Below are 14,129 nucleotides of genomic sequence, written 5' to 3' on the forward strand. Positions count from 1 at the left end.
TTCTACATACCTACTAATGTGAGTATTCATGCAAACAGCATCAGTACTACACTCGCTACATCAGTGTGTTATCAGACATCTTCTCCAAAGAATCCTCAAAATATTGTTAAGCACCACTGGAGAGCTTTGCTCAATAAATCTGAGTTTGAGCACAGAGCAACAACGTGAAGAAGAATTACTCCTCTGTCAATTACTGATTCTGCAAATGAAGAGCTGACAATAAAACTGCAACTCTTCATCGAATCTATGTCTCTAGCAGGGCACAGTACACTGCACACATAAACAGGAAATTCCACCAAATGTCTAATAAAAAGACTTGAGAATCAAAGCTACACAAAGAAAAAGGTCATAAATGCATTAGTAAAAGAAAAAGAAAACCTCAAGAAAGTGCAGGACAAATTACCCAGGAAGGAAGCTGACCTGAACAGTCTGTATTTGTGGTGACTGAATAACCGATGGCTGTGGGGTCTGAATTACTCCCCGGACATGGACAGTTTGCCCTGAGGGTAATTGTACTAGAGTTACAGCTGGAGAGCCTCTTCCGGTGCCTGATCCAGCTACAGAGACCTGCAAAAATGATCATCATTGAGGATTAAGGTTGCACCTTTTTTTGTTCTTTTAAAGAAATATAATTCACTACTATGACTGGCCTATTTTTCCTTTCTTTTTCCTGTTTCTAAGAAATGACGAGCAAGCCAGAGACTTACCATTAGGAGGCGGTCACTGCCCTGGAACAGTCATCCTCTGATGTGACAGATAGTAGAGAACCCATGCTCCTCACTTTCGGTTTCCATGCTTCGGTGGCTAAGAAGGTTCCCAGCACAAAGTTCTAAAGCAGTTAAACTACCTCACTACGAGCTCAGGACTACTAACAGTGAAGCCTTACTTAAGCCAGAGGAGAAACTGCCCCAACTTCTTAAGATAAATTGGAGACAGAACTTAAATATGGTGAATTATTTTTTAATAAATGAAATGTTCAATATACGATATTCTAGTACTACTCCAGGTGCAAGATAATGCCTTGTCTCTATAGTAATGAAAATTGCAGCTATTTTTATGCCTCCATAATTGCAAAAGAGGCACAGGCCAAAGAAATTCCAGGACCTTTCACGCCTGTAGTGTCTCTGACCCACAGAAAGCTCCTGCCTTAGGGCTGGTGTGGCCCTCTCACACTTTTTCTCTTCCCTAGCCTGAACATCCAGAGAGGGCCGGACCATCACTTAGTTTGCACAGAGAGAAGAGAGCACAGCCATCTCCCAGCTACCTTGAGTGCTTTCGACAGAGATCCCAACCAGCAAAATACAATAATACCTCCACTCCCCAGGACTCAAAACCTGCCAAGTTTTCTAATTAGTGAGCAACTCGGTCCTATTGACCAATGTAATCTTAGAAACTTTGCTTCATTTTACTAAGTTTCACTATTCATTATCACTTAATCAAAACAGTCAGACTTCGGCAATGAAATAAGCTACCAGTTCCTATTATGACTGGCAGGAGAATCGCAGGATGTAAAACAAATTTGGAAGGAAGCCTCTGTGTAGGACCTCACTTTAAGGAACACCAATGATTTCCGATCTACTTATATTTTAAAAGAATTATTAAAAACTGGGTTTATAACAGATAATTTTAAGATTTATTTACATCATTCCCTTGGAAAGCAAACTTTGGCAATCCAAAAGTAAAAATTCTTTTATCCAGGCAAGAGAACCTATATGGTAAGCACTGTACTAGGTACACCAGGGTAGAAAGAATTAATAAAACTAACATCTCAGAAACAATAGCACAGCAAACAGTATGGAACTAATTGTTCCATGGGACAGGTCATGAAAGTCATAGGAGCACAGCCTAAAAGATCAGTATGGGCCTGAACAGTAAGTGAAGGCGCTGTGCAGGTGCCACAGCTTTAGCCGGTCCTTGATCTGAACCTGGAAAACTGCTGGACAGAAAAGGGAGAAACTAAGGCACAGCCAGCCAGCCAGCACGTAGCCGAAGGGGCAAACTCAGCCCATCTACCCCGGGAGTATTATTGTCTACCTGAGATTTTAGGGGAAAGAAAAAGGTTATCCCATTATGGAACCAGATTGAACAACTAGATGTTAAAACAAACAAACAAAATTGGAAGAATCTATTCTGCAAATATTCCTAGCACAAGAGGCAAATCTGTATGAATTATAAAAAGGTATACACCTCCATGTGGACCAATCACCAAAAGGTACTCCTCTGGCAGCACAACTAATTCTCACATCATTTAGTCTCAGGAGACCTATACACTCTTAGAAATCACCGATGACCTCCAAGAGCTTCTGTCTGTGTGATTTATATCCAGCAGGGTGCTGCAAGCATTTAACAGCCAGCTTTGGGCAAGGGAGAACCTTGATTTGTAAATTTTCCTGATTTCTGTCATGTGAAAACTCCTACTACAGCAGATTTCAAGCTACCAATGGACAACTCTGAGCACACAGTTGGAAAAAGAGGCACACAACCAGCTCTCACAAGCCAGCTCCAGCACACCACCGGTTATATGAATTGATATTTACCATATTAAAATTAAAACTGAGAATCTAAAAGAATATTTAGCAACTCATTTAAAAATAATTCAATTACATGGTAACATAATAAGCATTTTATGAAAATTTACTTTTCTAAAACAAAAAAGATGAGTGACAGTGTTTTTACATTTTGACAAATTCTTTTAATGTCTGGTTTAGCCGAAAACAGCTAAATTCTCATACCTATTTCTGTACTCAATCTATTGCAGTATTATTTTAGTTGATATCTGAAGAAAATTTGGAGCTCACATAGATATATGATTGGAAAAGGAGGACTATCTTGATAGCTTCTTCAGAGAAATGTGGATATTCTTCTTTGATACTACACCCAAACTCAACAAGTAGTTATCTCTTAAAGGTTAGAATCTGAAACCTTATCAGTTAGATTAAAATCCATTATCAATCTTGTACTTTGGATGGATCTTTACACATGCATGATTTTGTAACATCATGTGGTAGTTATTTGGAAAATATTGGCTCACTGAGTTAAGCAGATCTCCCAAATGCTGACACATTCCATGAAACACTATCAGAATACCACATTCATTAAAATCAACATCAACCTCTTCAGAAAACTGTAAACACTGGGAAACTATCAAGCTCAAAATGGGAGATGCAGGTTTTCCAAAATTCAAATCTTCTGCTTAAAAGCTTGAATTTTAACATTGGCAATAAACACTGTCAACTGTTTTCCCTGAAGTGACAAGCTCACTCCATTTGCTTTTGAGAACATTTGTCAAATATTCAAGTTTGAATAGCCATAGTTTGGCTGTCAGCCATTCTTTTGAGAAAATTGGTGTGCTGTGAAGAAAACCCAGCTAGTTCACCCTGCCGCTTAAACAATAACTCAAGTGTTTCCTTCAAGAACCCCATCAGTCTTCAGTATGCAGCAGAAATGCTTTCAGCGATCGTCTCAATTTCACAACAGATTATTAAAACAACCTAAGGGTCAAGATTCAGTACAAGTGGTGATAATCACTGCTTCATCAAGGATATTCTTAAGTGAAACTGACTTGTTTTAGCTGCATGTGAATGGCGGTGAAGAATACAGTGACGCCTAGTACAGGATGGTGCCACTGACTTGATTCCTGCTAAGGCAGCAACAGTTTTACCTTCCATCATTTTTGCACTTTTGGTGCAAATGCCAATACAGAGAAAAAGGAAAATAAATCTCCGTGTTATTGTGAAAATAGTTTTGTCCTCCCAAATCTCCTGAAAGGGTCCTCAGAGTCTCCCCCAGGGTTCTATGCACTACACTTTGAAAACAGCTGCTCCGTGCTATTGGCCCCCAGACCGTGACTCACAGCTTCAAGAGCAGAGTGCTCAGGCCAGCTGTAATTCCAGCTCCACCATGGCAGCACCGACAACGCAGTAACCCCGAGAGTTCATGTCAGAGACTGAGCAAAATGTAACATAGATTGTACCCAAGAGTACTACAAGTCTTCTTACAGACTGGACCTGTGGACTGAGATGGCAGATGGTGTCTACGCTCACTTTCTGTGGGGAAATACCCTAGCTTCAAAGAAATTAGATATTTGAAGAACTGAAGAACAACTTAGGAAAGATTCATAGGGATTTGATATGTATAAATCATGCTTTAAGTTGCTTTAATTATCTTTCAAATATAATTTCCAGAATTTTAAATTATTAAATAATTGCTTTATCAAAATGGGCTTAGTGTCAAGAACATGTGCTGTGGAAAGGGAGATGTACTCACTAATACACACCGTACTCCTAGAATTCTGGAGATGAGTTATGTGAATTCTACAACTACAATGAAACTTCTCTCTGTCCAAACTGTGGGCAGTGCAAAAGCTCACGTGACAACTCTTTTGTTAAACTGCTGAAACAAAGGCTGAGCAGCAACACAAGTGACACTCCCTAGAGTTAGAATTCAGATGTATCCTTAAAAAAAACCCCTTAGATCTAGAAAATGTTCAGACATTCTACATTCTCACCGGTTTTGCAAAAATTGGTGACTAGTACTAAGCCTATAACTGTATTGGTAGAGTTAACAGGCTAAATTTCACCATTATTCATTAAAAAAAAAAACCACATGGCTCCCTACCTTTGCCATCTTGGCATTATCATTATATTATTATACTGATCACATGGGCCACAAATGAATCACATGGTGCCCTTGAAGTAGAGTATGGTAGACAGATGGCATAGAAGGAACCAAGGCAATGAGTCAAGAACACGCACGATGGGGGCTGGCCCCGTGGCCGAGTGGTTAAGTTCACACGCTCCACTCCAGGCAGCCCAGTGTTTCGTTGGTTTGATTCCTGGGCGCAGACATGGCACTGCTCATCAAACCACGCTGAGGCAGCATCCCACATGCCACAACTAGAAGGACCCACAACCAAGAATATACAACTATGTACCGGGGTGCTTTGGGGAGAAAAAGGAAAAAATAAAATCTTTAAAAAAAAAAAAAACATGCACGATGGCCCCAAACAAAAATGGGTAAATAAAGCAGCATCTTTTTGTTTTGTGTAAGGTTAATAGGCAGTGTTAGGCAGGCTAGATTGAAAGCAACGGTAGGACAGCCAGGTGGAAATGTTTAATAGGCAAGGAGAATTGTGGGAGTGATGCTCAGGTGAGAGCTCAGACAGGAAACACAGATCTGAGAAACAGCAACAAAAGGCAATCTACAGAGTATTATAATTACTTTATTCATACCGTGTAAACAGAATTCCAAAGAAGCTCTGGGAAAAGAAGGGGATTAAGTCTTTCTTAAAAGACACTACTATTACAGAGACAAACTTTAGTTTACTTGATATAAAATACATATAAAACATGTAGAAATAGAAAAATCTTTCTTATAAACATTGAATATCCATTCCGCAACTTTTTAACAAGAAAAAATCTCACAGAAATAAGTCATACTTATGAATTAACTCATTCTTTTATTTACTCAACAAGTATTCATTGGGAGCTTGTCACGTGGAGCAGTCTAGACAGTGGGGATACAGCAGTGAACAAGAAAAGTCTCTGCTCTCCTCAATCAGAAGGAGCCAGAAGATAGATGAGGAAATATGCACACAATTTTGAGTGCTGCTAAATTCTTAAAAGAAAAATCAAACAGGGAAAGGGATCAGAGACTGACAAGGTGGGGGGAGCGTGGAAGGGAACAATCTAAGAAATACTTGTAGAAACGTCTCGGGGAGGAACATTTGCACAAAAAGCCTAATGAAGATAGCTAGAGGAAGAGCTACCAGTACATTCCTCACATTCCAGCATCCAAGTGGGCAACTGCTCAAAAACAAATTAAAGCCATTAAATGGATGTATTTCATATTTCACAATTTTTAGACCTCTGTTTATGAGGCTCTAACAGTGTGTAAAATGAACTCCCAGTAGCTGTAATTTACCTTTTTTTCCAGGTCTCCTGAAGAATAATCCTCTTCTACAGGATGCCTGAAACACAGATTATGCTGGTGCCACCACATCCACCCAAACCCCACTACAGACAGTAGCTAATCTGAAGAAATCAGGTAAGATGATGCAACCAACAGCCTTCCGTGGCTTTGCAATTAAAAAAAGATCCTAATAATGACACATAACTGGGAAAACCTCACAATGTTATAACACAGCATTTGATTAGCACCTAGTAGACTAGCTCCAATCCACAGCCAGCTTCCCTTATGATGGGGTTTATGATGTCACAGTACAGCTGCAAATGTCACAGGGCTACTCGGTCTGCATTCAAGACAGTTAACAAAGGATAAAAAAATGTGAATTCACAATAGAGCAGGTTGCGCTATCAACTCTGCTGTCTGAGAAATCAAATCTATCTATCACCTAGTTAAATTTCAAGAACGACAATGAAAATCCACTAACAATCTAAGCAAGAAGCTGGAAAACTATCTTGATTTCTGTGTATTAAGACAGGATTCTCTAAAGAGTCTGTTTCCTCTATGGAAAAAAAAGTTAAAATATTTCAAATATTTTAAGCTTAAAAACAGAAAAAGAATATAAACGTGAATACTTGAATAAAGATGCAAAATGTCTCTTTATCTTTTTTTAAATCACATTTAATTGTTCTAAATGAAGATAAACACAAAATTAAAAATGCAGAGTTGGTCTCATTTTAATGTCTTTACTGTCTTTCTTTTCTATTGAGGTTTTTTTTTTAAACAGTGTGGCTAACAAATTGCAAAATCAGTGAAGTTAAATTTTTAATTTTAACCTGAGAATATCAATTGAAAATATTTATTGATAACAGAGCTAGCCATGTAAGACTAATATTTTTATATCTACTATGTTACAGTTCTAAAGAGAAGTACACAGGGATGCTGTTGTCTCAGATCCTTTTTGTGTGTATAGGGCGTAAACAAATACTACCTGAAATCCATAATCTGAATAAAACAAAAACGGAGAAGTGAATCACTTTCTGGTTTTATAAACACAAATAGCCAAATAGCGTCTCTCTTTAAAAACATTCCCCTCTTGAAAGCAAAGTAAGTATCAGAATCAAGTCATTCTTAATGACACAGTCTATTTTGACAATACTGCCAGTAAGCAGTGATGATCAAATTAAAATTAGGAGTTCTTTATCCTTTGAAAAACAATGCCGTAGCTGATCTTTTTTTTAACCTAGTTAATCCTTATAGTATCTTGAATTTCCTATTTAGACTAGTTAGAGCCTTTTATATTTTAGCTAATATGAAATGTGTTTCACTTATCATAATATATTTTAAAAGTACCATGAGAACAAACATGATTTCTATAGAAGTGAAAATTCATTTTAGCTCTAGAACTTCTAAAAATCAATCTTGTATTTTGTTTCATTAAAACTGAAACTAAAACCGATCAAAATTTACTAGCCACGTGTATTCACACACAGAGAGAAGTAAGTTGCAGTGAGATGCTGAGCCCCAAATGGCATTCATCCAGAAGATAATCTTATGAGGGCAAACAGTGGATATTAAAACTGCTCCTAATAATAATACAGACCACTTCTAACAATGAGTAGAAAATGGACAAGCCAAATGCCAGAAACGACAGAGTGAATGCCTGAAACCACTTACTCTCCAAAACGTCATGTTAATTTTTATTTCTGATCGAAAATAACTCTTTATAGGAACACCTATGAAGCAAACTACAATTCACTTGAGTTACCTGTCTTATTCTACCAATCACTTGTTAGAAGTCCAAAAGAGCACTGACTTGGCAAAAACAACCTTAAAAAACAGTAATAACAGGGGCTGGCCTCATGGCTGAGTGGTTAAAGTTTGGAACACTCTGCTTCGGCGGCCCAGGTTCGCAGGTTTAGATCCCAGGTGCAGACCTACTCCACTCATCAGCCATGCTGTGGGAGCATTCCACATACAAAATAGAGGAAGATCAGCATGAATGTTAGCTCAGGGCTAATCTTCCTCGAGAATGAAAAAAAAAAGGAAGATTGGCAACAGATGTTAGCTCAGGGCAAATGTTCTTCACCACCCCCCCAAAAAAATAATAATAAACAAAATACAATATATGCATACAAAGGAATATCATTCAGCCTTAAAAAGGAAGGAAATCCTATCACATGCTACAGCATGGATGAACTTTGACGACATCATGCTAAGTGAAATAAGCCAGTGTAAGACCAACTTACACTGGCAGTACCCATCATGGTATATTAACATGTCCAATATCAAATATATACCCATTACTTTTTAAAAAGGCACTTATCATCTGCGAAAACAGAGGTCTACCGCTGTAGAGAACACACCTATTTAAAGGCGTTGTTCCTGAACTACATCTGCTGGCATCTTCTTCATCTGATACTGTCTCTACTTAATATATTCAACACCATCACCAGGCTTTTCTCTCCCATGCCTTTTTGGAGAACCACTGGAATTTCACCTCTGATAGGGCTCAGAAAACTAACATTTTTGAAGAGTACTATTAAGACGTTGTCATTAGAATTAATCAGTGAAGTGAAAATTTCTCAAAGCCTCTGTGTTTTCCAAATGTAATTCCTTTAACAGTTCAAGGTTTACAAAGGTTGTAGTAACAAAAATTAAAATAAGGCAAAGTAAATAATCTCTGAATCTTTTCAAAGAAGAAACTACAAAATTAATGTTTCTTTTTTTCAAATTTCAATGTCTAGTCCACTCTTTTGTTGTTGTTATTCTTTCTTTTTATTGTGGTAAAACATACATAAAATTTACCATCTTAACCATTTTTATGTGTACAGTTGAGCACTAAGCATATTCCACACTGTTATGAAAGAGAACTCCAGAACACTTTCATCTTGCAAATATGAAACTCTATACCCCTTAAACAACTGCTCCCCTTTATTGCCTCCCCCAGCCTACTCTTTTTTTTTTTATTAATGTTATGATAGATTACAACCTTGTGAGATTTCAGTTGTACATTTTTGTTAGTCATGTTGTGGGTACACCACTTCCCCCTCTGTGCCCTCCCTCCACCCCCCCTTTTCCCTGGTAACCACCGATCAGATCTCCTTATCAATATACTAACTTCCACCTATGAGTGGAGTCATATAGAGTTCGTCTTTCTCTGACTGGCTTATTTCGCTTAACATAATACCCTCGAGGTCCATCCACGTTGTTGTGAATGGGCCAATTTTGTCTTTTTTTTATGGCTGAGTAGTATTCCATTGTGTATATATACCACATCATCTTTATCCAATCATCAGTTTCTGGGCATGTAGGCTGGTTCCACGTCTTGGCTATTATAAATAATCCCCAGCCTACTCTTTTACTAAAAAAAGTTCAGAGAAAAGGGTAAAAAAATAACCGTGTTTATACTCAGTTATTTTCCCATTACCACTAGTGACAAACTACCCATTATTAAAACTAAGAAGGAAAACTTGAACATCGAACAAAAAGTACCCAAACCTCATAGAAAATCATTACAAATGACAGAAAATCTTAATCTCTCAAACACTAAAACAAATTTGTTTTGATTATATATATTTTTGATTATATATTTTTTCTGATTATAAGAAGTACGAAAACAAAATCTTTTTCTGAAATTTGACTTTGCTTTACACTGCTGAAATTATATTTGAAACATCAAATTTTATTCAAAGCAAAATATTATCACCTTTAATACACTGGGATGAAAACACTAATTCTAAAACTAAACACTAACCTTTAAAGAAATTTATTAGCTATTACAGTCATGCGTCTCTTAACAATAGGGATATGTTCTGAGAAATGCGTCATTAGGCAATTTTGTCATTGTGCAAACATCATAGAGTGCACTTACACAAACCTAGATGGTATAGCCTACTGCACACCTAGGCTCTATGGTGCTAAACTTCTGAAAAGTCATTAGGCAGCACGTGACTGTATAGATAAAATTATCAAGACATGAGTATAGGCGTACAACAAATTCTTGTTCAAATTGAATAAAATGGTAACTAATAGTAACAGCTCACAAATTACTTTTACTTATGGTCCCTCAAACCTTGAATTACCTTAAAAAATGAGTTACCTTTCAAAGCAGTATGTTTTCTTGAATTAACTAAGGAAAAACAGATAATGCAAATTTAGCATTTACTGAAAAAAATTCACTATTTTTACTTTTTCTTTCAAGTTTTGTCCACTTTTAGAGATAATTCTAAGTGAATACAATGAACATTATGTTCAAAAAACCTAAATTAGGAAGGAATACACAAAAATAAGAAGCAATAGAAAGAAAGGCAACAATAAAATGGAAATTTTTATTTCAAAACCTTAAGAGGAACATTTTTCTCCTTCAGCAGGAGTCCCTCAAGTAACGGAATTAACATACTGATGTTTAAAAAATAATATTCAATTTCAACACCAAGCTTAAACTAGATCTACTTAGCTGGTGGTAAATATACCAAAGCAACCTAACACGATGTAGACCATCTTTAATATACAAATACAAAGTTGCTGATCCATTAACAACAGCAAATGTTGCTTGAGTTTGTTTTGTTTTCTGATAGCCATCCACATCCTTCCTGGTCCTATTTAGGATCAAGAAGATAGATTTTTTGCCGAAACAATGAGAAATGCCATTTCAATTGTATACCAGATTGAAACAGAAAACGTACAGCTTATATATTAAAATGTATCCCCTGTTAAATCATTCCTACTTCAATCCCTCACTGTGAGCCAGGTCTGTTTTATTCCAAGGTGCTTCTTTACATACTGTTTGCATTTAGAATTGAGAGATAAGAAGGGAGATTAGCAGAGTACAATCCCTGAACAACATCCCCTAGTGGCTTTCTCTGTTCCCTAGAGTTGCCCTGTTTTCAAAAATACAAGGTCCTCAGAAAGGTTAAATTTTACATCACGGTAATTCTCTCGAGGTCCAATGCTGACCCTGATGATCTCCACTTTCCTTCCAGCTCTATGACTCTTGTGACTCTGCTCCTTTCATCTTTCCTTTCTATCTTTGCTGAAACACTGAGAATTGGTCATTTACAAAGAAGAGTTATTTAGCTTTCAGATGTATAGGCTTCATCAGCAGCTAAAAGGAATGAAGCTCCAGAAAGCTAGTTTTAAAGCACACCCTTTCCAGTGGCTCCATCTGGATTACCTCGCGCACCCAGATGTTAATGGCAGTTATCAATTCCCAAAAGACTTGGAACAAGAAAGGTTCAGGATGTCATCAATGTTGCTTTCAGAGTAGATTACACATATGTGAGATACGTGAGGGAATGTGAATGTGAAGTGTATATCATGCCAAGGAATTATGCTTGATTTTATTAGGTATGATCATGACATTTGGTTATATAAGAAAATGTCTATAATTTTTTAAGAGCTGCATACCCCCAAGTAAGCAGGAGAGAAGTGACATGATGTCTGAGATCTGCAGAGCTGTTTGAAATATTTCAATAAGAACAACAAAGAAAGTAGATGAGGCAAGTCCTACAAAATCTTAAGTTTGTATATACGTAGGAGCATTATTCTGCTCTTGTAAATGTTTGAAATGTTTCCTCACAAAGGACATTTTAGCTTGTCATTCCCCATCGAAAGATTATATTGTTTCCAGAGGATGTGTCACTATTTTTAAACTACTTGTATATATAGTAATTCTGCCTTTCACCAGTTTGGCTTTTGGAAAGGATTTCTTCCTGGCTTGGGTATTTAAAAGAGACTTTCCAAGAGTTCTTCCAGGGGGAGGGGAAAGAGTGGATCTAGTCTTATATATCAACACATACACTTAACAAATAAGATACCAGCTTCAATTAAAAATAAATCAACAGAAAAAATAACTCAGGCAACAAGGAAGCCAATCTACAATATTTAACCTCAATTATCTGCCCCCCCAAGATTTGTTAATGGCAACTCCTGCTTCCAACTCTGACATCATCACCACCATGGCTTCTATTTACTTTTGAACAAAGATACACGAGAAAGGCTGTATTTATATCCGGGAAGTTATAAAATAGAAAAACTTAAAACTCCAGCCTCCCTTGTGCACTACTGCCTCCTCTCCATCAGCAGAACAGAGGCCTGAAGGCCAAGGGCAGGTCAAGTTTTCAGGTCTTCATAGACGGGATGAGTTTCAGAGCAAACTTGAGCAGAAGTAGTTTTGGAAAGGCCAGGGCACTCAAAACTAGCAGTGTACTATCACCTGATATCAGATGCGAGGGATCAAAAAGACTCCATCTTTTGGTTACACCTTTTGTTCCCACACTATTTAGTGATCATTTGATGTTGTAAAAAGGAAAGTAAGTGTTATAAATTCCTCTTTGTATGAAACTTAATTTAAGTTTAAAACATTTGGGAATTTACAGCCCTCTGCTTGAAGAAAATGAAACGAGTAGCAAGTAAACACAATGACCTCAGGAATTATTCAGAAGAGTCAGTCACTTTCTGCATACATTGTAGGTTTCATAAAGATTTCACGTGATTTCCCAATCCTTCTATCACATAACATGGCATAATGATGATCATGAATACTCATAAACGAACAGTTTCAGGTATCACAAGAATCTAAGTTAGAAATTATACTTAGAAAATTTTGACTGCTACGAATTGTGTCCTAATTCTTTGAAAAATCATGATCCATGGCATAGAGGATAACTCTTAGTTAAAGTAATCAATGAATCAACATACAGATTACTTCTTAATCTCCTAACGTTTCTCATATGTGAAAGATAAAAACCATAGTTTATTCTTTGATCAAATACTTCAAATATACAGAAAATAGAATAAGATAGCAAGTCTATGAACTTGCTATCCAGACTTAATAAATATCAACATTTGATATATTTAAGGTTTTCAAAGAACTAATAAGCATTATAAACGTAAACCACAGGTTTTTACTAGTTCTTTGATTCAATCTTCTCAGAAATCTGTCTTTTTGTTCTATTTTATTCAAAACACTTGCAACTTTCCCACACCCCAGCTCTCACAGACCTACCTTTATTATTTCACAGAAAAATTTCTTGAAGAATCTATACCTCCAATTCCTACTTCCTCTCCCTCTTATTTATTCTCTAACCTATTAAAACCTAGCTTCTGTTCACTGGACTCCTATTCAATTCCAAGCCCTATAAACCCAAGGTTATTTTTTAGATTTCATATTATGTGGCCTCTTTAGTAACTTCCAACTGCTCACAGAGCTGGGTGTTACCCAGGCTGCAGGTCCTCAGAAGTGCAAATTATCATCTTTGGACAATAAGGATCTATTGTTTTGACTATGCAGGCCCAGAAGGCTGGGGGAGGAGGCCCGTAGGAGTCCAGTGAGTAGTACCACAAGGGAGGGAAGTGGAGGCAGACAGAAGACGTGCTTTCAACCTCAACTTCAGCAAAGAAGAGCAGAACCATAGACTAGGAGTCATAGTTATAAAACTCTGGAAGACATCAAATTCATGAAACAATACGTGCATTCTATTGTAGTCACACAAAGGGACTAATGGATATACACCAAAATGCTAACAACAACTAAATTTCCAGATGTCAAGATCATGGAGAGTTCTTATGTTAATGTTCTATAATAAACATGCTTTTTTTAAAATATGAAAAAGGCTAATTTTTTTAAATAGCAAAAGGTTTGCATGCCTATCTTCCAGGCTGACAAAGGAGGGTGTCGCCAGGGAGCTGTAGCTGCACAGAACACTTGGGAGGAGAAAACCCTAGGGTGACAGTGGGTGTTAGGAGCTTGAAAGAGGAAACACAAGAAGGCTGGCCGCACGGGGCCCAGTCTTGAGAGAGAAGACCCGTCACAGGAACCAGTCTGGCCTGAGACTATCCAAGAAGTGCCTGGCATTCCCCCTGGGCTGCCAGTTAGCCATTAGGTCCCTTCTTGTCTTCCTTCGAGCTCCTGTGAAAATTTCGCTACTACCCTGTACCCTACACTACCAGGACTCCACCCAAATGGTGTCCCCACCACAGGCTCGCCGACTTCCAATCCCACCTCCACAGAGCTACTAGTGTGGTAAACACAGCGAACACTGGGGAACAGTTCAAGACTGTCCAGGATACAGGACACCCCAAAGTCTCAGATGTACACGACCCTCTGCTTACCTTCACCAGCTCCACCGGCCAGCCCAGACACCAGGGTCCAGGGAGGCTCAACTCCTGCGGTTCCCTGAGCACCCCAGGCTCTGGCTTGGTACCTCGGCACACACTCTTCC

The 14,129-nt window shown here is 37.8% G+C and overlaps 1 protein-coding gene across 11 annotated transcripts in view; it reads right to left on the reverse strand.

The window, feature by feature from the left end:
* The window catches only part of CREM (cAMP responsive element modulator), a 62,227-nt gene that overhangs the window by 30,588 nt on the left and 17,510 nt on the right, over nucleotides 1-14,129 (reverse strand). For 6 of the 11 annotated variants that reach the window (XM_046678542.1, XM_046678539.1, XM_046678540.1 and 3 more), the window contains exon 4: nucleotides 421-567. The exons of 4 other annotated variants lie outside the window; for them this stretch is intronic. In XM_046678542.1, coding sequence (XP_046534498.1) covers nucleotides 421-567 — 147 coding nt within the window. Of the gene's footprint in view, nucleotides 1-420; nucleotides 568-707; nucleotides 1,438-14,129 lie in introns of those variants that run through there. One more of the 11 variants, XM_046678546.1, reaches the window with a different exon arrangement.

Source organism: Equus quagga, chromosome 12 (genome assembly GCF_021613505.1).
Source record: "Equus quagga isolate Etosha38 chromosome 12, UCLA_HA_Equagga_1.0, whole genome shotgun sequence".
Taxonomy (NCBI): domain Eukaryota; kingdom Metazoa; phylum Chordata; class Mammalia; order Perissodactyla; family Equidae; genus Equus; species Equus quagga.